This window comes from Melanerpes formicivorus, unplaced genomic scaffold (genome assembly GCF_026170545.1).
Source record: "Melanerpes formicivorus ecotype bairdi unplaced genomic scaffold, bMelFor1.0.p_v2 SCAF_28, whole genome shotgun sequence".
Lineage (NCBI taxonomy): Eukaryota > Metazoa > Chordata > Aves > Piciformes > Picidae > Melanerpes > Melanerpes formicivorus.
The window spans coordinates 10,372,264-10,399,610 of NW_027142380.1; the positions used below are offsets into that span (position 1 = coordinate 10,372,264).

Here is a 27,347-nt window from a genome sequence, read left to right on the forward strand (position 1 = left end):
CAACCACCACTCTGATTCTGGCCACCCACAAGTCCTGCTGAGGGGAATGGGGAAAAGAGAGAGGAGGGGGAGTAAAACCAAGCCTCCAGCTGGGGGTGGGGGTGTGAGTGTGTGTGTGTGCAGGGCAGGAGGGGACCACCAGCTATGGTTTCAGTGGTTACCCAAGCAGAGAGGTTTCAGTCTCACACTGGGGCCTCACCATTACATAGAATAAACCAGGTTGGAAGAGACCTTCAAGATCATCATGTCCAACCATCAACCAATCCAACCCACCTAAACACTAACCCATGGCACCAAGCACTCCATCAAGTCTCCTCCTGAACACCTCCAGTGATGGTGACTCCACCACCTCCCCAGGCAGCCCATTCCAATGGGCAATCACTCTCTCTGTGTAGAACTTCCTCCTGACCTCCAGCCTAAACCTCCCCTGGTGCAGCCTGAGACTGTGTCCTCTTGTTCTGGTGCTGGCTGCCTGGGAGAAGAGACCAACCTCTGTTTGTCTACAACCTCCCTTCAGGGAGTTGTAGAGAGCAATAAGGTCACCCCTGAGTCTCCTCCTCTCCAGGCTAAGCAACCCCAGCTCCCTCAGCCTCTCCTCACAGGGCTGTGCTCCAGACCCCTCCCCAGCTTTGTTGCCCTTCTCTGGACACCTTCCAGCAAGTCAACCTCCTTCCTAAACTGAGGGGCCCAGAACTGGACACAGGACTCAAGGTGTGGCCTAACCAGTGCAGTGTACAGGGGCAGAATGACCTCCCTGCTCCTGCTGGCCACACTGTTCCTGATGCAGGCCAGGATGCCATTGGCCCTCTTGGCTGCCTGGGCACACTGCAGGCTCCTGTTCAGCTGCTGTCAACCAGCACCCCCAGGTTCCTTTCTGCCTGGCTGCTCTCCAGCCAACTCTGACCATTCAGCCTTGGAAAGCTCATTACAGCCACACAACCAAAATACAGGAGGCTTTTGTGAAGAAAATGAGTCTCTGTTCACTCTTGAGCTGCTCACAGCTCTGTTCCACAAAGTCTTGCTCTTCACAGCTGCCTGGCACAGCAGAGCTCTGCACACAGATGCAAACAGGGCACTGAAGGTAGCTCTGGAGCCAACAGAAGTTACCACAAGGAGCACAGAGGTAGAAGGCTTCAAAGAACTAAACCTGAGTTACACAACCCCTGCTTCCTACACACCTGCCATGATGAACTGCCCTGTGGCATCCAGCAGCTGTCCACAGCACTGCACTGGGGCAGGGACCACAATCAGCTCCTTGGGCCTTTCCCTGAAGTGTCATCATCTGTCCATGCTACATCTGCTTGGGGTAGGGACAGGATTCCACAGCAGGAGTGGCTGTTGTCTGAAAAATCAGAAGGAGTTTTGGGTCCTGACATTTAAAACCACAAAGAAGGGAACCAAGAGTGCCTGACACAGCTTGCAAAAGCAAACAAGTCATGGACAGAACCACACTGAAAACATCCTCCAGCTTCCATCACCAAAGTGCATCCTGAGGGGGTAGGGGGGGAGGGAAACAGACCAACCCCACGCCAACTGGCTACAGCTGCTCCACTTTGGCACCTGGGTTCTGTAGCACAGCCCCCAAATAACACCCAGCCACAACAACCACCAAATCACTGCCTTTTACTTCTGGTTTATAGAGGAACTTTTGCTCTTGGGAAGGGTGAGAATGGGAATTGTGACTTCATGGTATGGGAGTGCAAAAAGAAAGCAACTGAAGAGCTGTTGTCCAAATAAATACTGCTGGGAAAGAAACTGAATCACCACTTTAGGGAGCTCTTCACAGAACCCTGCTGGCAGACTGATCCTTCACAGGAGATGTTTGGGAGGAGTAAACAGAAGCACATCCAACAGGCAAGGGCAAGGTGGAGGCTGTGGAGGGTGGTCTGTAGAACCAGTCTGAAATTCAAGACTTCTGAAGTCAGGTTAAACAGGGCAGATAACTTGGAAGGAGCAAATACTTCACGTGGGCACCCCTCAAAGGGCATCCTGGGCTGCCAGGCTTGCAGGGATTCCTCCTTCCATCCCTTGCTGCACTGCCACTACCAGCACGGTATCAGCCAGAAAAGACACTTCCAGCTTGGATGCTCTTCAGCCAAGCATCTGAGGAACAGCAAGAGGATAAAATGTGAAGTACTCCACATAGTAGGAACAGGGCCTCTCAGCAAAACCACTTGGAAGTAGATGATGGCAAGTAATCCCCATCAAGGAGCTGCTGTCTACCACCCTACAGCTAGTGCATAAATCAGACTCTGCTTCTCGCTGCTTTGAGTGGTTTTCCCCCCACCTTCTTCCACGGGAAGCTGACAGCAGTCAACACTTGCTGAAAGTCATACAAGGAAGGGGAAAGTCCAGTCTGAAACCTGTCCAGATGGATCCTGGCTCTCCTGGTGTCTCCTGCCACCTCTGCTCCTCAGCCGGCACCTCGACGTTTAAACCTCCAGCTCGCGGCGTCCCCACACCAGCAGCGACCACCCCCGCCGGTGAGCCTGCTTGCTTGTCTGCTGGGGGGTGCCTGGGGGTTAAGTTTAATTAAGCATCAGAAGCAGAACGGAGCAGATGCACTTCAGAGTGCTGCCTGTTCATCTCCAGAGCTGGGGCTGCCTCACAGGCACAGCAGGGGGGTTCTAGCCTGGCCCGTGTCGTCCTCTGCTTCTGGAATGCGAGGCAGGAGAGCAGATCTTGTCAGGCCCCAGAACTTCTGAGGGGACATCTCCTTCTTGGTAGCTGTGAACTTCCAGCCCATGTGGTTCCCACAGATCCTGCACTGGGCTATAGTCCAGGCATACCTACCGAAAAACAGAGCAGAAGGTTGATGCACAGCTCACCCAGCCAGCCTCCAACCTGCTTGTGTCCAAGCAGCTTTGGGAACGGGGAAGAACTTCCTGCCAGGGAGGGTGGGCAGACTCTGGAGCAGGCTGCCCAGGGAGCTTGTGGCTGCCCCCTCCCTGAAAGGTGTTCAAGGCCAGGTTGGATGAGCCCTTGAACAAGCTGGGCTGGTGGGAGGTGTCCCTGCCCAGGGTGGGGAGGTTGGAGCAGATGATCTCTAAGGCCCCTTCCAACCTAAGCCACTCTATGATTCCATGATTGAAGGTTCCTTCCAACCCAAGCATTCTATGAGTCTATGAAGCAGGGTGCCCAACTCCCAGCTCAAAACACTTCTGCAGAAAACAAGTGAAAAAGTTATCAACCTTCAAGCAGAGAGATGAACTAAAGCATTTTATTAGCACAACATTTCAAAGGCCCAGTGGAATGCTGAGGGCCTTAAAGAGAGGCAGAAAGTGGTCCTCAGAGGAAGTTGCTTCGAAATTGAAGAAATAAAAGTCACTTAACTGAAGTAAAAGTGATTTTTGAACAGGGAACTGCACCTTGCAGAGCAAGAGAGCTTTCCTTTAACACTCTGAAAAGGCAGAGCATGAATATTTCAAAAGCCTCAGAGAAGGGGGAAAAAAAAAAGCTGAGAATACCCAGAAGGATGAGGAAAAATTAGCTCCAGCTATTATCAGCTGCAAGGTTTTTTCCCTTGGGAGTCTTCAAGCATTCATGTTTTGTGCCAGATATGGCACACAGCCTGCAAGTCACTGCTCAGTGCTAGGTGACAAGCCACCACCAGCATGAGAAGGTGGAGATGTGGACATGCATCAGCCAAGAACCCTGGGCTGGCTACAGACACACCAACACATCATTTTATGCTGCTTGAAGAGAGGACATGAAAGCCAAAGGACAGCAGAATGGTTTTTGACCCTCTGGCACAGAATCACAGAATGGAAAGGGTTGGAAGGGACCTCTGCAGGTCACCCAGTCCAACCCCCCCTGCCAAAGCAGGAGAAGGTCACACCAGAACACATCCAGGTGGGTTTGGAAGCTCTCTGGAAATGGAGACTCCAACATGTCTCTGAGCAGCCTGCTCCACTGCGCTCCCACCCTCAGATTAAGGAAGTTCCTCCTCATGTTTAGCTGAATTTCTGATGTTCCACTTCATGCTCATTGTGCTTGTCCTGTTACTGGGCACCACTGAACAAAGCCTGGTCCCATCCTGCTGACAGCCACCCCTTAAGCATTGATCAGAACTGAGACCCTCCCTCACTCTGCTCTTTACCAGACTAAGAAGCCTCAACTCTCTCAGCCTTTCCTCACAGGAGAGCTGCTCCAGGCCCCTTAGCATCTTTGTGGCCATTTTCTCTACCCTCTCTAGCAAGTCTCTGACCCTCTTGAACTGGGGAGCCCAGTGTCCTCCCCACCCTCACAATCCAGCAGCACAGCATTTAGAATCACAGAACTCTCAGGGCTGGAAGGGACCTCAAGGAGCAGCCAGTTCCAACCCCCCTGCCATGGGCAGGGACACCTCACACTACAGCAGGTTGCTCACAGCCACATCCAGCCTGGCTGCAAACACCTCCAGGCAGGAGGCTTCCACCACCTCCCTGGGCAACCTGTGCCAGGCTCTCACCACCCTCATGGGGAACAACTTCTTCCTAACAGCCAATCTCAATCTCCCCATTTCTAGTTTAGCTCCATCCCCCCCAGTCCTATCCCTCCCTGACACCCTCAGAAGTCCCTCCCCAGCTTTCCTGTAGCCCCCTTCAGATGCTGGAAGGCCACAATTCAGTCTCCTGGGAGCCTTCTCCTCTCCAGACTGAACAGTCCCAACTCTCTCAATCTGTCCTCATAGCAGAGCAGCTCCAGCCCTCTGCTCATCCTCATGGCCCTTCTCTGGGCACCTTCCAGCCCCTCCAGAGCCTTTTTTACAACCCAATTTCTGCCATTTCCTACCAAAATGCCTTTGAGCTGTTACTTACCCAGGGAACCAACTGTGCTCTGTGGATGGCCTTCCACTGAGGTTCAAGTTGCAGGCTTTATACACTGTAAGGGTTTCATGGATGTAGCCATGGGGATTCACATATGCTGCCATGGGGCCACACAGGGATAAACTGCAACAGGGAAGAGTTTGGTCAGTGGTCAAGTAAGGAACAAAAGAACCCAAAGAATGTCAAATGAAATCAGAGGGAAAAAAAAACCTTCCAGTAGCTGAAGGAAGCTACAAGACAGCCTGGGAGAGAGTCTTTACAAAGACTCTCCAAAGATGTTACCATAAGCAAGGATTCAGATGAACACAGGAGTGGAACCAGCAGGTGAAGGGAGGATCTTCTCCCCCTCTGCTCTGACCTAGGGAAAGACACATCTGGGTCCAGGTCTGGGCTCCCCAGTTCCAGAGAGCCAGGGAACTGCTGGAGAGAGTCCAGCAGAGGCTACAAAGCTGCTGAGAGGCCTGGAGCAGCTCTGTGAGGAGCAAAGGCTGAGAGCCCTGGGGCTGAGAGCCTGCAGAAGAGCAGCCCCAGAGGGGAGCTGAGCAATGCTCAGCAAGAGCTAAGGGAGCTGTGGGGGGCAAGAGGCTGGGGCCAGGCTCTGCTCAGTGGTACCCAGGGACAGCACAAGGGGCAAGGGGCACAAACTGGAACCCAGGAGGTTGCAGCTGAGCAGAAGGAGAAAGTTGTTTGTTGTGAGGGTGCTGGAGGCCTGGAGCAGGCCGCCCAGAGAGGTTGTGGAGTCTCCTGGTGTGGGGAGCTTCCAACCCCCTGTGGTCCTTGTGCTCCTGGGCAAGCTGCTGTGGGTGCCCTGCTGGAGCAGGGGGGTTGGACTGGGTGACCTGCAGAGCTCCCTTCCAACCCCACCATGCTGTGAAGTTTTCCCAGGTGTTTGTTGAAGGGGACAAGTTACTCAGAGGGCAGCTGAGAGGATGCTATGGAAACCACCTCACTGAGGGCTATTGTTAATCTTTGCCTCAAAAAAACCTACAGCTCAGTCTTAAATAGAAAAGAAGACAGTCCCAGATGGGCTCCTGAGTTATTTCACTTCACTGCTTTGGAAGTGTAACTTCCAGCACAGCCAAGTAACATTTATAGAGCTCCTTTGGAAATCTGACTTTGAAATTAAGCAAAAAAAACCCCAATAAATGTTCCCTCACTGCATGAACTTTCATCATCCTTCTCTCTGAATCCACACAGCAGGAAGTGTGGTCTCTGCAATCCATTATCTGATGAGAAGATAAAGAATGGCTTTTAATTACCACAGCAGTTTCTTCTTACACTGATACAGGCAAACTGTGGGGTGCTGTCCTTTCTCAAACCCAGCCCTCTTTTAACCTTCACATTATCACAGGTGATGGGCAGGTATCAGCTATTCAAGCTGAAAACAGGCACCAAAACTGCCAGAAGCAGCAATGGTTTGGAGGAATGTGTAATCTTATCACCATGAAACATGGAGGATCACAGAATCCATCTAATGGGTTGGGTTGGAAGGGACTTTGAAAGCTCATCCAGTCTAACCCCACTGCAGTCAGCAGGGATGTCTGCAGCTAGAGCAGGTTGCTCAGAGCCCCAAACAGTCTGAACTTGAATGGTTCTAGGGATGGGGCATTTCCTGCCTTTCTGGGCAAGCTGGGCCAGGGGCTCACCACCAAGATATTGGATAGGTCAAATACAGAATGCCTGGTGCAGCAATTAGGATTGAATCCTATAGGCTTAACATAAAGAGAGTGTCACAGTGCCTAAGGACAGAAATGACTTCCTCAAATGACAGCTACCTGGGAGCCTGGTAATTGCCTCCCAACTACTGCATCTGGATTTGTGTTGAAGCTGCTTGACATACAGAAGCTGGGATCAAGTGCAGAGGAACAAAGTTTGTGATCTGTGTCCAGCCCTGGTGCTCCCAGCATAAGGACATGGAGCTACTGGAGCAGGTCCAGAGGGGGCCACAAAGATGGTCAGAGGGCTGCAGAACCTCCCTGTGGGGAGAGGCTGAGAGAGCCTGGAGAAGAGAATGCTCCAGGGAGACCTTAGAGCAGCCTTCCAGTACCTGAAGGAGGCTCCAGGAGAGCTGGGGAGGGACTTCTGGCAAGGGCTTACAGGATGAGGAGCAAGGCTTTGAAGTGGAAGAGGAGAGATCGAGACTGGAGATGAAGAAGAAATTCTTGAGAGTGAGGGTAGAGAGACACTGGCACAGGTTGCCCAGGGAGGCTGTGGCTGTCCCCTTCATGGAGGTGTTCAAGGCTGGATGAGGCCTTGAGCAAGCTGGGCTGGTGGGAGGTGTCCCTGCCTGTGGCAGGGGGTTGGCACTGGATGAGCTTTAAGGTCCCTTCCAGCCCAACCCATTCTGTGAATCTCTGAATCTCCAGAGTGTTAGGATGTAAAATTCCATCTAACAAAATTATGCTTCAGAGCCAGAGTTAACCTCCAGTCACCTTCAGTGGCATGGGGCTGGCCCAGGTGGCAGCAGGTGACATTTCACAGCCCTTTCTGTTACAACAGACATGGTGATGGTCAGATTGGCTAACCTGTTATAGATGCACACAATCACAGAATGGGTTGGGTTGGAAAGGGCCTTCAAGATCACCCAGTTCCAGCCCCCCTCTGCCATGGGCTAGATCAGGCTGCTCAAAGCCTCATCCAGCCTGGCCTCAGCTCAAGTAATCCATTTTGTTCCCTAAAGAAAATTCCCCCCTTAAGTATTTACTCCATTTCATTAGAGCTGTGGAAAAGACATTGGTCAGAAGACACAACCCAGCTGAAGCTGCTTTGCTGTGCCTAATGTTTCTGATCCCAAAGATGAGGAGCCCCAAACTCACCTGAATATTTCATTCTTGGTTGTTATTTCTGTGTCTTGGCACTGCTTACAACAGAGGGATGTGCACTTGAAAAGAGAAAGAGAGAAGGGGATGTAATTCATTTCCAGGTGCTTGAGGCAAACAACAATCTCCTTCCTCTTCCCTCAGAACAGATTTTGACCCAATTCCTTTGGTTCCATGAGCAGCAGCCACCTCTATTTCCACTCCCTACCACAGGATGATGTTTCCCTGTGTGTTTTACTTAACTATCTCAAAGGCAAGCTATTTTTTTATAGACTCTTCCCCCAAACCTCCAAAAATGAATCAATGAATCCACACTGACCACACAAAGATAACAAATGAGCCAAGCTCCTAAGGTCTCTAGAAGCTAATTTAGACCCCAGAAAAACCCTCCCTTTGCTCTTCTAAAGTCCCCCCAGGAAGGGGAGCTGAGTCCAACGGCAATCATTAAGTCTCTCCAAACTTTTGAGAGTGCTGCAAGTCAATAGGTTTAATTTCCTCACCCCCCCTCAAAGAAATCATATGTAAGACATATTGATCTTTCTCTTCAAGATCAGAACAGATTCATCTATCTTCTACAGCTTCCAGAAAGGAGAAAGGAGCAATCCCTCACCCACACCAATGCTTCTTTCTGAGCCACAACCAGCTAGCAGAACACTCCCATTCATCTCCTACCTCTGCTTTTCAAGGCTAAATCACAGAATCAGACTGGTTTGGGTTGGAAGTGTCCTCAAAGATCAGCTAGTCCCATGGGCAGGGACACCTCCTACTGGACCAGGCTGCTCAAAGCCTCAGCCAACCTGGCTTTGAACACTTCCAGGCTCCACAGCTTCCTCTCCTGAGGCACTCTGGGCTTGCTGCTGCATTTCAACCTCCTCCAGCTCTTCTCTGGCAGCTGACACTGCTCCTGCCCCACACTTAACCCAGCCTACTGTTCTTGGAGACTCAGGGAGGCAAACTGCCCTGCTATGCAGATAGTATTTATCACACACCACTTCTCACAGCTCACTTGCTCTTTTCTCTCCTACAAGAGACCTTTAGCACTGCTCACTCTTACACCAGCCTCACTCACAGATGATTATCTAACACTCACATATCCTGCTGGGAAGCCAGCTAGGTAATTCCATCCCTCCATTTCCAAACCTATCTCATTCCTTCCACTAACACTCTCAAGTGGAATTCACAGAAGTGTGAGTAGTCCACACTCCTTTAGAACTGACTACAGGGGAAAGGAATTCTCTTTAACAACAGGAAAAGCTTTTAAAAGATGGTAACATGCACTGAGGTCAGAAAATCATAGAAAGGGAAAGGGGGGAGGGAGAGGAGGAAGGGAAAGGGGGGGAGAGGAGGAAGGGAAAGGGGGGGAGAGGAGGAAGGGAAAGGGGGGGGAGAGGAGGAAGGGAAAGGGGGGGAGAGGAGGAAGGGAAAGGGGGGGAGAGGAGGAAGGGAAAGGGGGGGAGAGGAGGAAGGGAAAGGGGGGGAGAGGAGGAAGGGAAAGGGGGGGAGAGGAGGAAGGGAAAGGGGGGGAGAGGAGGAAGGGAAAGGGGGGGAGAGGAGGAAGGGAAAGGGGGGGAGAGGAGGAAGGGAAGGGGGGGGGAGGAGGAAGGCAAAGGGGGGGAGAGGAGGAAGGGAAAGGGTGGGGGGGGGAGGAAGGCAAAGGGGGGGGAGAGGAGGAAGGGAAAGGGGAGAAAAGAAGAAAAAAAGGAAAAAGAATAGAGGAAAGAGAAAAGAAAGGCAAAGGGAAGGCTCTGAGCACCTGACCATGGTATTGCCTGCTTAGCTTTACACTCCCCAACTCAACACTACACAGACTTTCCTTCAGGTACAAGCCCCAGCAGTGCTGGTGGCTCAACACCACTTGAGTGCAGTGCCTGACCCTGGCAGCATGGGGCTGGGGTGCTCAGGAGGCGGTTAGGAGCACTGCACTTCTAGCACCATCTCTTGGCTAAAGCAGTTGCTGTGGGATGTTGGGAGAGGATTTCTAGCAAAAGCAAGCATGGTTGTGTTTCTTGTGTGCTACCACACACAAATCTAGTATGGAGAGAGAACACAACTCCAGCCTGGGGGAGGAGGGGCTTGAAAGCAGTCTCAAGAAGACCTTGGGGGTGGCAGCTGGTGACAAACTCCCCAGGAGCCAGCACTGGTCCCTGGCAGCCCAGCAGGCAGCTGAGTGCTGAGCTGCAGCCAGAGCAGGGAGAGCAGCAGCACAGGGAGGGGATTCTGCCCCTCTGCTCTGCTGAGACCTCACCTGGACAACTGCATCCAGTTCTGGTCCCCCAGCATAAGAAGGACATGGAGCTGTTGGAGAGAGTCCAGAGGAGGTCACAAAGATGAAGGAGAACCTCCCATATGGGGACAGGCTGAGGGAGTTGGGGCAGTTCAGCCTGAAGAAGAGAAAGTTCTACAGGGAGACCTTAGAGCAGCCTTCCAGTACCTGAAGGGGGCTACGGGAAAGCTGGGGAGGGACTTCTGGCAAGGGCTTGTAGTGACAGGACAAGGGACAAGGGCTTTGAGCTGGAAGAGGAGAGATTGAGACTGGAGATGAGGAAGAAGTTCTTACCAGTGAGGGTAGGGAGACACTGGCACAGGCTGCCCAGGGAGGTTGTGGATGTCCCCTCCCTGGAGGTGTTGAAGGTCAGGCTGGATGAGGCCTTGAGCTAGCTGGGCTTGGGGGAGGTGTCCCTGCCCATGGCAGGGGGCTGGAGCTGGCTGAGGCAACCCAAACCATTCTGTGAATCTATGATTCTCTTTGGAGCAATCTTTGAAAGAGGACGGAGCACCAGAACTCACTCTCTAGAATGATGTGGCAATGTCACATGTTCTGTTCTAGCCTGTGGCAGTCCCTCCTGGCTCCTGTGGTGCCAGGCCAAGCCAGGCCACTCACCTTGTTCATGATGTCCAGCTCGCAGCGCAGCCGCTGCACCGCGCTGCCGATCTTCAGCAGCTGGATGCGCAGGGCGTCGTCGATGGGCAGGCAGGCAGCCACCCTGTAGGAGAAATCTGCAGAGAGAGAGGCCTTTTACTAGTGCAGAGACACAGCAAACCTGCTCCTCCTACCCCACTGGCAGAGCAACTCCTGGAACCCAGCTTTGCAATGCTTTGAGAGGTGGCCTCAGGTACATCCTGCCCCGAGGCTGCGTCGTGCAGGTGGAAAACCTCTTCTGAGAGATTTGTCTGAGCCACGCCTGGAGGTCACCAGGGATGGAGCCTCAGAAGCGGGGAAGGGTCTAAGCCTCGATGCTAAAAGTAGAGCAGCCCCCTGGAGAATGCTGGCTGATACAGGATTCCACTTCAGCAGGGAAGCACTGAGCTGTCCCGCTCAGGAAGAAGGGGGAAAGGGGGAAAGGGAAGAAAAAGGAAAAGGACAAGGGAGAGGAAAAATAAGGAAATGGGAAGAGGAAGGGGAAGGGAGGGAAAAGGAAAAAAGTAAATTCTCAGAGAGCAAAATTCCATCAGATATTGCAAGGCACAAAGAGAAGGAGCAGTGGATTCTGCTATGGTCATTCTCTAATCCAGCTAACATTCCCTCTTGGCCTGTCTCCAGGCACCCTCAGGAAAAGTCTCTCTGCAGCCTTCCAGTAGGGTCCCTTCAGGTATTGGAAGGCAGCTCTAAGGTGCCCCTGGAGTCCTCTCCTCTCCAGGCTGCACACCCCCAGCTCCCTCAGCCTGTGCTCACAGCAGAGCTGCTCCAGCCCTTGGTTCACCTTTGTGGCCTCCTCTGGACTCTCTCCAGCAGCTCTGTGCCCTTCTGCTGCTGGGGACACCACAACTGGAGGCAGGATTGGAGGTGAGGTCTCTGCAGAGCAGAGCCCAGGGGCAGAATCCCCTCTCCTGCCCTGCTGCCCACCCTGCTCTGGCTGCAGCCCAGCACCCAGCTGCCTGCTGGGCTGGAGGAGGGCACTGCTGGCTCCTGGGGAGCTGCTCAGCAGTCACAATATCACAGTATCACTAAGGTTGGAAGAGACCTCAAAGATCATCGAGTCCAACCTATCAACACAGACCTCATGACTAGCCCATGGCACCAAGTGCCACATCCAATCCCCTCTTGAACACCTCCAGGGATGGGGTCTCCACCACCTCCCTGGGCAGCACATTCCAGTGGCCAATCTCTCTTGCTGGGAAGAACTTTCTCCTCACCTCGAGTCTAAACCTCCCCTGGCACAGCTTGAGACTGTGTCCTCTTGTTCTGGTGCTGGTTGCCTGGGAGAAGAGGCCAACCCCTTCCCGGCTACAAGCACCTTTCAGGTAGTTGTAGAGGGCAATGAGGTCTCCCCTGAGCCTCCTCTTCTCCAGGCTAAACAACCCCAGCTCCCTCAGCCTCTCCTCACAGGGCTGTGCTCAAGGCCTCTCCCCAGCCTTGTTGCCCTTCTCTGGACACGCTCAAGTGTTTCGATGTCCTTCTTAAACTGAGGGGCCCAGAACTAGACACAGTACTCAAGGTGCAGCCTAACCAGTGCAGAGTACAGGGGCACTATGACCTCCCTGCTCCTGCTGGCCACACTATTCCTAATGCAGGCCAGGATGCCATTGGCCCTCTTGGCCACCTGGGCACACTGCTGGCTCATATTCAGGTGGCTGTCGATCAGCACCCCCAGGTCCCTCTCTGTTTGGGAGCTCTCAGCCACTCTGACCCCAGCCTGTAGCTCTGCATGGGATTGCCGTAGCCAAAGTGCAACCCCTGGCACTTGGACTTGTTGAATGCCATCCCATTGGCCTCTGCCCATCTGTCCAGTCGGTCGAGGTCCCTCTGCAGAGCCTTTCCACCCTCCAACTGACCAACATCTGCTCCTAACTTGGTGTCATCTGCAAACTTGCTGATGACTGACTCGACCCCCTCATCCAGATCATCGATGAAGATGTTGAAGAGGCTGGGGCCCAGCACTGATCCCTGGGGGACACCACTGGTGCCTGGCTGCAGTCGATGCACCCAAGGCTCTTTCTTCAGAGCTAGCCCCAACCCACTCTGCACCCAGCCTGGATTTGTACCTGGGACTGGCCCAAATTTGCTGGAAACCGGAAGTGAGGGCTGGGTTATCAATAAACCTTTTTGCTTTCTTAAGAACTTAAACCCCCAACCCCCAGCTCTGAGTTCCCAAGCTCAAGACCACCATACCTATTGGGTTGGTTGGAAGAGATTCATCTTTGAGATTTTCATCCCACTCATGCAGCTGCCTCTTGACTCTTTCCATCAAGGTTTCCTTTTGTTGGAAGAAAAGCCTAGTTTAAGTACACAGGTATTGCTGGGGGGGGTTAGGAAAAAGAAACAAAGAGGAAGCAAAATGCAGAGTAAGCTCTTATCCCCAGGTGGACAGCTGTTTAAGACCTACAATTCATTGCAGACTCATTTGGTGTTGAGCTATTTGCAGCTGAGAGGAAATCAGAATGAGGAAGGAGCCAACAAGAAGCGTTGGCCCGTGGTGTCGGAGCTATCACTTGAGGTGACAACTGGGCAAATGAGAGGAGGGCTGGCCTCCTCCCTGCTTCTGCCTCTCTTACACCCACTAATTTATCTACTAACAGACACACAGCCACAGCTACAGACAGAAACAGGACTCTTTACAGAGCTGGGGTTGGACTAGAGGACTTTTAAGGGTTCCTTCCAACCCAAAGCATTCTATGGTTCTATGACAAACCACCTCAACCAGGAGAGACAGAGCTAAGACTGCCCTGGACCACAGTGGTCAGGACACTCACTTGAGGCATGTGGGACCGAGGATGGAGGTTTAGCTCCAGGACAACACAGCAGGAACCTCAACCTCTGTCATCCACCCTAGATCACAGAATGCATCAGGTTGGAAGGGACCCTTGAAGGTCATCTTATCCAATCTCCCTGCAGGGAGCAGGGATATCTCCAACTAGATCTGGGTGTTCAGAGTCCCACTAAGTTTGACCCTGATTGTTTCCAAGGGTGGGGCTTCCACCCCATCAGTGGGCAACCTGTTGGCAGTATTTCACCACCCTCATGCTAGAGGGAGTGACTATACCCTCCAGATTATACAGAGGGGGAAGTGATCATACAGGGGGAGGAAGTGATCATACAGAGGGGGGAAGTGATCATACAGAGAAGCAAGCCCCTCCTGCTGTTCCCACACCTTTGAAATGTAACCCATGAACCAACAAAAGGAGAGCTTTCACATCATCAAATGCTTAGATGTTAAAACACAACTAATTGTAGATGGCTTGGTAGCACACAGGGTGAACTTACAGCATCATACAAGGAGTACAGCCAGGGAGGCCAAGAGGTCAAACTTGCACAGTGGAACTTCCTCTGAAACCAAAAGCACAAATATTTCTTCTGGAACAGCAGCAGACTGCTGGGTGCTGCACTTGGGCCACAACAACCCCAGGCAGTGCTACAGGCTGGGGTCAGAGTGGCTGAGAGCAGCCAGGCAGAGAGGGACCTGGGGGTGCTGGTTGACAGCAGCTGAACATGAGCCAGCAGTGTGCCCAGGTGGCCATGAAGGTCAATGGCATCCTGGCCTGCATCAGGAACAGTGTGGCCAGCAGGAGCAGGGAAGTCATTCTGCCCTGTGCTCCGCACTGGTTAGGCCACACCTTGAGTCCTGTGTCCAGTTCTGGGCTCCTCAATTTAAGAAGGACATTGAGAGACTTGAAGGTGTCCAGTTCTGGGCAACAAGGCTGGGGAGGGGTTTGGAGCACAGCCCTGTGAGGAGAGGCTGAGGGAGCTGGGGTTGCTTAGTCTGGAGGAGGCTCAGGGGAGACCTTCTTGCTCTCTACAACTCCCTGCAGGGAGGTTGTAGCCAGGTGGGAGTTGGTCTCTTCTCCCAGGCAAGCAGCACCAGAACAAGAGGACACAGCCTCAGGCTGCACCAGGGGAGGTTTAGGCTGGAGGTGAGGAGAAAGTTCTTCCCAGAGAGAGTAATTGGCCATTGGGATGTGCTGCCCAGGGGAGTGGTGGAGTCCCCATCCCTGGAGGTGTTCAAAGAAGGCTTAGATGTGGCACTTGGAGCCATGGTTTAGTTGTCAGGAGGTGCTAGGTATTAAGTAATAGATTGGACTTGATGATCTCTGAGGTCTTTCCAACCTTATTGATTCTATGACAGCTCCTGTTCAGGCCAGCAGAACAAGAGGAGAGACATCTGATTCTTGCCAGGTACAACTAATTGTCACCATCAGGACCAGCACTTGAGTGTGAAGCACCTCTCCAACACACTGGGAGCTAAGGCTTCTGTACCAGCCCCGGGCATTTCCTCACACAACCTGGCTCAGCAGTTAGTATTTCTGCTATTTAGTAATACGACAGAATCAAGCCTGGGAAGGGATTCCCAATCCCCTGCACTCCCCCACGCACTGTCTCTGGGCTTGTTAACTCATCAATGAACATGTTCAAGGACTATGAGAATCAATAGCACTTTGTTATTAATGTTTGGGACTCTGGGATGGTTGTTGGCTGAGAGTTTGCTTTGGTTTTGGTGCAGAGTTCAAAATCATTGAAAAAAAAAAAACCAAATCCAAACCTTAACTGCATCTGACAACGAGGAGAGCTGCTAGCACTCTGTATTAACTTCCAGAGATCTGGGCTCAGCTTAGAGCCCCTCACTGCAAGAAGGACACTGAGGTGTTGGAGTGGGTCCAGAGAAGGGCAATGAAGCCCTGGTGAAAAGTCTGGAGAGCAGGTCTGGTGAGGAGCAGCTGAGGAACTGGGGTTGTTTAGTCTAGAGAAGAGGCTGAGGAAGACCTGCTGGATCTCTACAACCCCCTGAGAGGAAGCTGAAGAGAGGTGGGGATTGGACTCTTCTCCCAGGTAAGAAGTGATAGGGCAAGAGGAAATGGCCTCAAGCTGCACCAGGAGAGGCTTAGGTGGCCATCAGAGAAGATGTCTTCCCTGAAAGGGTTGTCAAGCCCTGCAACAGGCTGCCCAGGGAGGCAGCTGATTCATCACCCCTGAAGGGCTTTCAAAGCCATGGGAACGTGGTGCAGAGGGACATGGTTTAGTGGTGGACTTGGCAGTGTTGGGTTAATGGCTGGACCCAAGGACTTCTGAGGTCTTCTCCTCTGCTCCAGTTTCAAACCATTGCCCCTCATCCTCTCACCACAGGCCCTTCTGAACAGCTCCTCCCCATCTCTCCTGGAGGTCCTCTTCAGATACTGGAATGTAGCTCTAAGGTCTCCCCAGAGTCTTCTCTTCTCCAGGCTGAACAGCCCCAGGTCTTTCAGCCTGTCCCATAGGGGAGGTTCTGCAGCCCTCTCATCACTTTTGTGGCCCTCCTCTGGACCCTCCCCAGCAGTTCCAGGTCTCTCTTGTGTTGGGGGCTCCACAGCTGGACACAGCACTGCAGGTGAGGTCTCCCCAGTGCAGAGCAGAGGGGCAGAATCTCCTCTCTCCATCTCTGGCCACACTTCTGACACAGCCCAGGCTGCCACTGGCCTTCTGGCTGCAAGTGCACATTGTTGGCTCCTGTCAAGCTTCTCATCCACCAGCACCCCACCAAGTCCTTTTCTGCAAGGCTGCTCCCACCAGCCCAGCTTGCTCAAGGCCACCAACACCTCCAGGGAGGGAGCAAGCACAGCCTCCCTGGGCAACCTGTGCCAGTGTCTCCCCACCCTGATGATGTACTGCTCACTGAACAGGCTGCCCTGCCCCTGGGAACAAGCTCAGTTCACACCTGGAAGGCTTCTGCTGGGCTAGCTATGCCAGTGGGACACACCAGCTTGGTGCTTATTATGGGACACCTAATTTATTCCAGCAAAATTATCCTTCTGACCTATTACTGCAAAGTCCTGAAGGAAAAGGCTGCACACTGCTCAAAGTGCACATTCCCTTGTATAAAGGTATCTTGCAGCAGCTTTTGAGCAGCACAGCTGTCTCCAGCACAAATCACACCTTATTATTCCCCTGAGCAAGGTACAAGTTTGCAGCTTAAACCTGGCATCAGCCACTGAGGAATCCTGAACCCTGCCCAGCAATCTCCATGTGAATTCCCTCCTGATTCCAAGCACTGCCACAGCTGCAGGGGTGCAAAAAGGATGCAAGCAAGGAGAGGATTTATGCAGTGAAGTGAAGGCAAATTGTACCCTAGGCTGCATCAGGAGGAATGTGGGCAGCAGGGCAAGAGAGAGGATTCTGCCCCTTGGCTCTGCTCTGCTGAGACCTCACCTCCAATCCTGCCTCCAGTTGTGCTGTCCCCAGCAGAAGAAGGACACAGAGCTGCTGGAGTAAGTTCAGAGGAGGCCACAAAGATGCTCCAAGGGCTGGAGCAGCTCTGCTGTGAGCACAGGCTGAGGGAGCTGGGGGTGTGCAGCCTGGAGAAGGGAAGGCTTCAGGGAGACCTGGTGGCCTTTCAGTAGGTAAAGAGTCCAATATGAAAGCTGAGGACAGACTTGTGAGCAGGGCCTGTTGTGACAGGACAAGGAGTGATGGATTTAAACTAAAAGAGGGAGATTCAGAAGGAAGACATTTTTTACACAGAGGGTGGTGAGACCCTGGCTCAGGTTGCCCTGAGAGGTGGGAGCTGCCCCATCCCTGGAACCATTGCAGTTCAGGTTGTTTTGGGCTCTGAGCAACCTGCTCTGGTTGCAGATGTTCCTGCTGACTGCAAGGGGGTTGAACTGGATGAGCTTAAAAGGTCCCTTCCAAGCTGAAGCATTCTGTTATTCTATCATTCAGTGCTTCCTTGATCTGCCTCCAAATGAAGCCCTAGAAACCTGACCTCTTTTTTCCACCACCACTTCATCACCTACCAGCTTCAGCAGCCAGCATCTGAGGTGTTTCATCATGCAAAACAATTATAACTGGAGCATTACTTGAAATATTCTGTAATCAATACCTAATACTACTGTAACTAAACCCAAAGGGAACCCATAACACAAGACAAGTGTTTCCCCACTGCTGATGGGTGATCAACCAGTCACACAACAGGTGTCCAAAGCAGGAGTGTGGCATTTCATACACAGAACACAGAATCAACCAGGTTGGAAAAGACCTCAGAGATCATGGAGTCCAACCCATCACCCAACACCATCTAATCAACTAAACCATGGCACTGAGTGCCTCATCCAGGCTCTTCCTGAACACCTCCAGGGATGGTGACTCCACCACCTCCCTGGGCAGCACATCCCAATGGCCAATCTCTCTGTCCTGTAGCACAACAGAGGAACAGTTGGAGTTTTCTGCTGATTCTCAAAATACCATCAGAAATTAACAGAAAAGAAAAAAAAAACACCCAAAAACCCACAAACCAACACACATCTAACTCCTAACCTTTTGGTATTTCTGCCACCACTGGTGTATAGCTTGGTCCTGCCAGGATGTAGGTCTGGAGGAAGGGACAAGGTGGCACCGGCTGAGGGACTGCAGCTGCACCGCTGACATGGTTGATGGCAGCACTCGCTCAGGGAGGATCTGGACTTTAGCCTGCTGGATGCTGAGGACAGGAAGAGAAGAGATGAGAGATACACAGCCACACAAAGCCTAAACAAATGGCCTTCTCTGCTTACAAAAAGATAGGCTGCTGTGCCAGTGAATCACTGCACAGCAGCACAGAACGGAAGCAGCAATCCATTTCTCCAGCTTGTTCAAGTTGTGCTGCTGCAACTCAAACCACCTGAGGGACCACAGCACATCTGCAGCAAACCAAAGATGTTCTGCAACAGATCTTCTCAAGCCCTTGGCTACATTATTGAAGCCACTGTGCTGCTGGACTTTGGTCTACCTGAACTGAAGATATAAGCAATCTCTGCTGTTCCAGAGAACCACAGAACTGCTGAGGATGGAAGAGACCTCTCAGGTCACCAAGCCCAAGCACTCACCCAGAGCTCACCATCCCACCACTACTGCCAGGCTACTACCACTAGACCACAGCCCTCAGCACCACATCCATGCAGCTTCTAAACACCTCCAGGGATGGTGACCTCCCTGGGCAGCTTGTTCCAGTGCCTGAGAATTTTTTCTGGGAAGAAATTGTTCCTAATATCCAACCTGAACCTCCCCTGGCACAACTTGAGGCCATCTCCTCTTGTCCTGCCCCTTGCTGCATGTGAGAAGAGACCTTTTCCTTTAAAATCCAGAATCAGCTTCTTCCCCAACCTGTGGTTTTGCACTGCCATACAGAACTCTAAAGATCACTGCTTTTAGTTTTGCAGCAGCGTTCTGTTGCTGGATTTTTTCCCCCCTCTCACCTTTTCCATGGGATACAACAGGCTGTCATTGAGGTTCAGAGCATGAGCTGTCTGCTGGGACTGTGCTGATCAGAATTAAAGGCAGCTTGGCAGTGGTAACACAGCAGAAGATTTCACCCTCTCAGCATTGTATTTTTAGGTTTTTCTCTCCTCAGATTACTTTTGCTATGAGCTAACAGCCAGCTACTACACATCAAGAAAGGCAGTGGTGCTGAAATGCAGTTTGCTATCTTCAAACCACAAAAGCTGATGTGTTCAGAGTCCAAAATCAGCAGAAACAGGATACAGACTCTAATCAGCCTTGAATATCCCAGAGCCAACAAGGTAACCTATCCACAGAGAGTTCAGCAAGGTGGCTGCTTGGGACAGCAATGTGCCTTTGTGGCCAAGGAGGCCAAGGGCATCCTGGGGTGCATCAAGGAAAGTGTCTCCAGCAGGTCTAGGGAGGTTCTCTTCTCCGACTACTCCAAGGTGTCCCTGGGGTCTTCTCTTCTCCAGGCTGAACAACACCAACTCCCTCAGCCTGTCCTCACATCAGAGGGCTTCCAGCGCTCAGATCAGTTTTGTGGCCTGCTCTGGACCCACCCCAACAGTAGGATGTCCTTCTGTTAGGGAGTCCAGAGCTGGATGCAGTATCCAGGTGAGGTCTCGCCAAAGCAGAGAGGAAGAATCACCTCCCTCCCCCTGCTGCCCATGCTGCAAAGTGAACTGGCAATGTACCAGGAGGTTCAAGCTCACTACTCACTCCCCAAGCCCACAAAGGTTGCAGCATTCAAAAGAAGAGCAACTCTATCCAGCTGAAGTCATCCCAACAACTCCAGAGCTTGCCATGTGACAAAAACCCCACTGACCTCCTTTGTTTCACAGGTATAAAAACTCACACTCACAAATGAAGGCTGTGAATGGGCTGTGTAAAAATGAGCTCTGCTAGTCAGAAGAGATAAAATCATCTTAAAATGACCTGACAGCACAACACAATCACTGCACAATGCTAACTGCTTGCAGACACTGAATTCTCAGCAGCAAGGCTGCCGTTACCAAGGTGTCCAGGTAGTGCCACCTTGTGTCCAAGCTGGTTTCTCTAAGCTCTATAAACAGTCTTAGAACAGGAGATGTTTGAAGTCCTTAATAACCAGAGAAGCCACTGATTAAGCCAGAATAACTCTCACTACCAATACAAACTGGGGAAGGAGGTGATAGAAAGCAGCCCTGTGGAGAAGGACTTAGGGGTGCTGATGGATGAGAAGCTGGGCAGGAGCAGGCAGTGTGAGCTTGCAGCACAGAAGGCCAATGGCAGCCTGGGCTGCATCCAAAGCAGCATGGCCAGAGGTGGAGAGAGGGGATCCTGCCCTTCTGCTGTGCTCAGACCTCACCTGGAGTACTGCATCCAGGCCTAGAGCCCTCAATACAGGAAGGACATGGGCCTGGTGGCACAGGTCCAGAGGGCCATGAAAATGATCAGGGCTTTGGAGCAGCTCTGCTACAAGGACAGGCTGAGGATGCTGGGGGTGTTCAGCCTGGAGAAAAGAAGGCTCCAGGGAGGCCTAAAGGCCCTGCACCTGAAAGGGGCCTACAAGAAGGCTGCAGAGGGACTGTTTGCAAAGGCCTGCAGGGACAGGACCAGGGGCAATGGCTTCAAACTAGAGCAGAGCAGATTTAGGTTGGATGTTAGGAACAAGTTCTGCACCATGAGGATAGTGGAACACTGGAGCAGGCTGCCCAGGGAGGTGGTTGGGGCCCCACCCTGGAGATATTCAAGGTGAAGCTGGGCAGGGCTCTGGGCAATCTTATCTGGTTGAGGATGTCCCTGCTGACTGCAGGGGGGGTGGACTGGGTGACTTTCAGAGGTCCCTTCCAACCCAGCCCATTCTGTGAAGTTACTACCTAGAGCAAACACTCAGCTGTGCGGCTGAAGAGGGAGCTGCAGCTGCAGTAAAACATCAACGCCTCGGTGAAACCAGACGTGCAACATCCAGAATCAAACACACACAGCATTTCCTTACCCATCTGACTGGGTTCTTATTTCCAGAACTTTGAACCTCTGCCTTCCTATTGCTTTCACTTTGACTGTTTCAATGCCATACTCCTGCTCTTCTCTGTAGGCATAGATCTCTGCTGTCGTTCCAAAATGTGCTTCCCTCTCACGTGCGTTGCTGAAAGGAACAGAAGTGACAAGGTTAGCTCCCCTCCACCTGCTCACTCAGCTCCCACCTGCCCACACTGACTGGACTTGATTACTCTGAGCCCAAAATACTCTCAGCTAACCACAGTAATTGATTTTCCATCTTAAATGCAATTTCTAAAGGTTGGGTTTGGCTGGGGGGGGGGGTTCGTGAGTCGGTTTGGTTTGATTTTAGGGCCTAGAAGTGAAATCCTTGAGAGCAGGAGTCACCAATTCAGCTGAGTTTGAAAGGGTTTAAAAGAAAGAAGGTTGAGTGTTTGAGGGCCTGAAAATGAAGGGCTGCTTGTAATCAAGAGTTTCATGTCATATTCAGGCCTTTCTCCCCAGCTCTCAGAGTGCTTTTTCTGCATTTGAAATGCAGATACTCAAAAGCACCAAAAATTCTGTAGACAGACTCTATAGAAATGACTCTTCCTACCTCCTACATGGTCAAACCACAGTAAAACAGGGGGGAGGAGAGGGAGGAACACTCTCAGCTTCTTTTGGCACAGACCAGCTTTTACCTTTTCCACTCTTCTATCACCCCCTGTCTCTCAACTCAGTTTGTCTGTGCTTGGTTTACACACACAACAAGCAACCATACCTTTGCAAGACAGTTCTCAAACCCACAACCTGCAGTTTTACATTTCAGGCTGAATCCTTTCAGCAAGAAGCTGAGCAGTGCATTCAGACACCTGAAACCAAGAGGCTGCTCAAAGACAGAGATCAGCACTGACTCTCTGCACCAGGCTGGACAGGCTGGACAGATGGGCAGAGTCCAAGGGCATGAGACTGAACACATCTAAGTGCTGGGTTCTACACATTGGCCAAAACAACCCCAGGCAGTGCTACAGGCTGGGGTCAGAGTGGCTGGAGAGCAGCCAGGCAGAGAGGGAGCTGGGGGGTACTGGTCGACAGCAGCTGAACATGAGCCAGCAGTGTGCCCAGGTGACCAAGAAGGCCAATGGCATCCTGGCCTGCATCAGGAACAGTGTGGCCAGCAGGAGCAGGGAAGTCATTCTGCCCTGGACTCAGCACTGGTCAGGCCACACCTTGAGTCCTGTGTCCAGTTCTGGGCTTCTCAATTTAAGAAGGACATTGAGACACTTGAAGGTGTCCAGAGAAGGGCAACAAGGCTGGGGAGGGGTCTGGAGCACAGCCCTGTGAGGAGAGGCTGAGGGAGCTGGGCTTGCTTAGTCTGGAGGAGGCTCAGGGGAGACCTTCTTGCTCTCTACAACTACCTAAAGGGAGGTTGTAGCCAGGTGGGGGTTGGTCTCTTCTCCCAGGCATCCAGCACCAAGAGGACACAGTCTCAAGCTGTGCCAGGGGAGCTCCAGGCTGAATGTTAGGAGAAGTTCTTCCCAGCAAGAGAGATTGGCCATTGGGATGTGCTGCCCAGGGAGGTGGTGGAGTCACCATCACTGGAGGTGTTCAAAAAGAGCCTGGATGAGGCACTTGGAGCCATGGTTTAGTTGATCAACTGGTGTTAGGTGATAGGTTGGACTTGATGATCCTGAAGGTCCTTTCCAACCTGGTTAATTCTATTCTGTTCCATTCCATTCCATTCCTATCCTACCCCCTGATGCTGCCAGGCAGCCACCCAGCCAAACACCAAAACCTTGGCCAGTTTCTGTCCGTTTCAAACCACAAAACTCATCTTTTCCACCACAGAACTGGTGCAGGCAGCTGCTGTTGATTTAGCAGCCAAAGAAACTGTGCTAAAGAAAAAAAGACAGGACATGCTGCATACCACCAGCACAGCCACTTGTGTAGTTTACCTGTATGCAAGAACAGCAAAGGTTCTGTCTTTCTGAATTAAATTCCGCACCATGCTAACCTCTTGAGGGCGAAAAAGCTGCAGGGGTAAGGTCTGGCCAGGAATCAACATCACCATCACGTGGGGCAAGACTGGGATCACCTGGCAGCTGTCATCATCATGCACTGTTCTGCCATGAAACTCTTCCATGTCAGAGCCCAAATACTGAAAAGGAGGAAGACAGGAAGAGGGTTTGGTGATTTGCAAGGCCACAAGGAGAGGGTTTGGTGACTTGCAAGGATAACAGGAGAGGGTTTGGTGATATACAAGGCTTAAAGGAGAGGGTCTGGTGATTTACAATGCTTAAAGGAGAGGGTTTGGTGATTTGCAAGGGTAAAAAGAGAGGGTTGGGGACTTACAAGGATAAAACTTGCACTTAAGTATATTATAATAAAATTACACAAGAAGAATCAAAACCTCTTCTAGACCAGGCTGGATGGAGCCTTGAGCAACTTCGTCTGAGAGGAGCTGTCCCTGGTCATGGCAGGGAGGCTGGAACCAGTTGATCTTTGAGGTCCCTTCCAACCCAAACCATTCTGTGCTTCCAAGAAGGTGCATGCAAAGGATGATCTGTAAGGACCATACCATATGTGATGTTGGCAAGCTGGTATCAAAGTTGATGATGTTTGGCTTCTCAGCTTCTCTGCTGTCTTGATCTTCAACTTCCATTTCGTTGTCATCCTCTTCCTCATCCTCTGCTACTGAGCACACACAGAACAGCAGTCAGTAAAGGCTAAGACACTGAACCACAGGAATTCACCCAACCTTCCCAGGCTGCAGCCTTTTGGCTTGGAAACTTGAGAAATACCTTTCTTGCTGATCTGCCAAATCACATTCTCTAGGAAGGGTCACAAGCTGGCTATCTCATTTTGAAAGGCTAATGAGCAATTTATCTAGTTTTTCCCTCAGAGGAAAACAATAAACCAAGCCTCTCAGTCCAGATTTTCACTACAGAAGTACCTCCTCAACTCAGTTCCAAACAGCTCCTGTCTGTCCACCAGGGTGCCAGATAATTCAATTTCTTGTAGGCTGCTGAACCTTGGGAGAAGCACAAACCTGAACAATTTAACTGAAAACAGTTAAAAGCGGTCTGGAGCTCTGTATTTATTGCTGGTAATTTAGACACTTCACTGCTGCCAGCCTCTCCTGTACACAAACAAAACCCAGCACGTGCACAAGCCCAGCAAAGGCAGCTACTTAAGGAGGCAAATAATAACCCTCTGCAAAGGACTTCAGCTACCAAACCCCCCAGTATCTAAACATTATTTTTTCTTCCTAATTCTCAGTACCAAGAGCTAATGCTACAATTCATTTCAGGCAACTGCACAGTTAAATTATCTTATTTCAATGTGGAAATGTAAATGGTGAGGCCACATCTGGAGTGCTGGGTCCAGGTCTGGGCTCCCCAGTTCCAGAGAGATAGGGAACTGCTGGAGAGAGTCCAGGGAGGCTACAAAGCTGCTGAGAGGCCTGGAGCAGCTCTGTGAGGAGCAAAGGCTGAGAGCCCTGGAGCTGAGAGCCTGCAGAAGAGCAGCCCCAGAGGGGAGCTGAGCAATGCTCAGCAAGAGCTAAGGGAACTGTGGGGGGCAAGAGGCTGGGGCCAGGCTCAGCTCAGTGGTGCCCAGGGACAGCACAAGGGGCAATGGGCACAGACTGGAACCCAGGAGGTTCCACCTGAGCAGGAGGGGAAAGTTGTTTGTTGTGAGGGTGCTGGAGCTCTGGAGCAGGCTGCCCAGAGAGGCTGTGGAGCCTCCTTGTGTGGAAAGCTTTCAACCCCAGCTGGCCACTGTGATCCTGGGCAAGCTGTGGGTGGCAGAACTTAAAACAGTGAGCCATCACCTTCTGAATTCCTGTCAAAGATCTTCCATGTCTCTGTGCCATTTCTCTTTTATTTCAGTCAGTCAGGATCCCCAAACATAAATGACAGCAAAATGTTTAAGACAACAACTAAACTGCCAGCATTTTGCTTAACTTGATGAAGAGAAACAGAAGGAAGTTTCTACTTGTTTTCTGTGCAGGGTGTGGGCAGCTGCCTCCCCCAGAATTCATATTCTGCCTTGCACCCACTCTCATCGAGCTGCACGCCCCACTGGCAGCTCTCACAGCCCTTGAGAGAGCCCTTGAGAGGCTGTTTCACTGGGTGGTTTGGTTTGGGTTTTTTTCTCTGAGCACTAAAGGAATTGCCAGCAGTTGTGCAGAAAAAGAACTGTGCCCTGCAAACTTTTTGCTGCCTCTTGCCAAAAGAACGCACAGTAGCTGCTGTGTGGTGGCAGAGGGGAGCGATGACTCATTCCACTGCAGCAGCACCCTGCCAACGGCGCAGAAACAGCCTCCACCCGCCTCGCTCTCCTCCTCAGCCCCACCACAGGGCCAGCAGATGGAAGGCAAAAGAAAATGCACCGTCTGCACCCTCAACTATGTGTGCTTTCAGATTGCTTTGTGGTTTTAATGTCAAGGTTAGTGAGACCTGCAGCACGCAGGGAGAAGGAAAAGGCAAGTGCTGAAGGCACCTTGCATGACAGTGCTCCCATTTCCTTCATGGCAGGTTAGATGTTCCCAGGTGCTCATGCTGGTCCACTGACACTACCAAGCCTACACTCAACACCTCAGAGCAGATATAAGGAAATATTAAACTCATTAAACAGGATCGGGGTGGAACTATTAAGGCTACAAAGCCTTGTAGTGATAGCCTGAGAGGGAATGGATTGAAGCTTGAGGAGGGAAGATTTAGACTGAAGATTAGGAGGAAATTCTTGACAGTGAGACACTGGAACAGGTTGCCCTGGGAGGCTGTGACTGCCTCCTCCTTGGAGGTGTTCAAGGCCAGGCTGGGTGGGACCTTGAGCGACCTGGCCTGGTGGGAGGTGTCTCTGCCCATGGCAGGGGGGTGGAACTGGATGAGCTTTAAGGTCCCTTCCAACCCAAACCACTCTATGAATGTATAAATCTGTACTTCCTAAAATACTCAGTGAATATTTCTACGCTCTTTTAAATACACAGGCACAAAATGCTCATAGAACTTCCTGCTACAGGAAATTCAATTACTGGCAGGACTTACTCCTACCTTCCCCTCCGAGTGCTTATAGACTCATTAAGGCTGGAAAAGACACAGCAGATTATTGTGCAATAGGTATCCACAGGAGGAATATCACTGGGCTTCGGGGGCAGGCAAACCAGGCTGCTCCACAAACTCCAGCAGGAATGCTGCAGCAGCCCGGGCAGCGTGTGGAGCCCGGGCAGCGTGTGGAGCTCGGGCAGCGTGTGGAGCCCGGGCAGCGTGCGGAGCCCGGGCAGCGTGCGGAGCCCGGGCAGCGTGCGGAGCCCGGGCAGCTATGTGGAGCCCGGGCAGCGTGCGGAGGCCGGGCAGCGTGCGGAGCCCGGGCAGCGTGTGGAGCTCGGGCAGCGTGTGGAGCCCGGGCAGCGTGCGGAGCCCGGGCAGCGTGCGGAGCCCGGGCAGCTATGTGGAGCCCGGGCAGCGTGCGGAGCCCGGGCAGCGTGCGGAGCCCGGGCAGCATGTGGGCAGCGTGCGGAGCCCGGGCAGCGTGCGGAGCCCGGGCAGCGTGCGGAGCCCGGGCAGCGTGCGGAGCCCGGGCAGCATGTGGGCAGCGTGCGGAGCCCGGGCAGCCTGCGGAGCCCGGGCAGCCTGCGGAGCCCAAGGCTGCCCTCAAGTCCTCAGCACGGCGCCTCTTGCTTCCCTGCTCGCCAGGGAGCACTGACACTGAAACTTTTTAAACCAACAGGCGTTTTCCTTAGACTATTTGCTTTTCCAGAGACCCCGATTTACAGGGAGGAGAGCCTGCCTTTGTCCTCCTTGGCGGAAGGTTGGCAGCACGCTTCGGTCAGCGCCTGAACGCCCTCTGACAGAGCATCTCCTCTTCCTCGCTCCGTCAGAGCTGTAGCAACCAGCGTGCCGACACCGTGGGGAGGCTGCGGCTCCGCAGCCAGCGCTGGCTCCGCACCACCTCTGGCCCAGCGCCGCCCGGGCGCCCCGCAGGCTCCTGCCCGGCCCCGTTCCGCCTCCCCTCACGCCGTGCCCGGGCCCGCGGGACGGCCCCCACTCCCCACCCCGCCCCCTGCACCGTGCCCCGGCCCGAGCGGCCCCCGGGCACACAGCCCCGCAGCGATCCCCGCCGCCCCGAGCCCCCGAGCCCGCCCACCCGCGCCGGGGCCCGGCCTCCTCCCCGCCCGCCCAGCCCCGGCGCCTGGCGCCCAGCGCGCTCTGCTGCCGGCCCGGCGGGGCTGGGCTGGGCTGGGCCCGCAGCCACGCCGGCTCCCCCCGCGCCCTCAGCCGGCCGCGGCCATTACCGGGCACCAGCTGGAGGTGGTTCCCCATGTTGTCATGGGGCTCGCCGCCTCCCTCCTCGGCGGCCATCGCTGTTTACCCGGAGAGGAGCCTGGGAAGCCGCCGGGGCGGAGGGAGGAGCAGCGGGAGGAGGAGCTGGCGCCGGAGCGAGCCCGGCAGCCGCGGCCCGGCGGCCTCTAGCGGCACCAGCCGGGGAGCCTGCGGGCTGCTGGCGGGTCGGGACCTGTCCGCCGGATCCGAGGGCTCGGTGCCAGCCCTCCGCGCGCCCACTTCATACCCGGGGCGATGGAAAAGACTTCGCGGG

The 27,347-nt window shown here is 52.8% G+C and overlaps 1 protein-coding gene across 3 annotated transcripts; it reads right to left on the bottom strand.

Moving 5' to 3' along the window:
- Positions 1–789: 789 nt before the first annotated feature.
- Positions 790–27,134, bottom strand: CRBN (cereblon). Of its 3 annotated transcripts, none has more exons than XM_068154407.1 (11): positions 27,046–27,134; positions 23,326–23,438; positions 22,703–22,905; positions 20,767–20,916; positions 17,847–18,009; positions 13,830–13,892; positions 12,738–12,822; positions 10,509–10,624; positions 7,625–7,689; positions 4,800–4,931; positions 790–2,789 (listed from the first exon to the last, which is right to left on the bottom strand). In XM_068154407.1, the coding sequence occupies exons 1-11, from the start codon at positions 27,110–27,112 to the stop codon at positions 2,606–2,608; spliced, it is 1,341 nt and encodes a 446-aa protein (XP_068010508.1). In that variant the 5' UTR covers positions 27,113–27,134; the 3' UTR covers positions 790–2,605. The 3 variants fall into 3 exon arrangements, with proteins under 3 accessions (XP_068010508.1, XP_068010507.1, XP_068010509.1); XM_068154406.1 differs by having other exon boundaries at positions 23,326–23,441; XM_068154408.1 differs by lacking the exon at positions 13,830–13,892 and having other exon boundaries at positions 23,326–23,441.
- Positions 27,135–27,347: the final 213 nt, after the last annotated feature.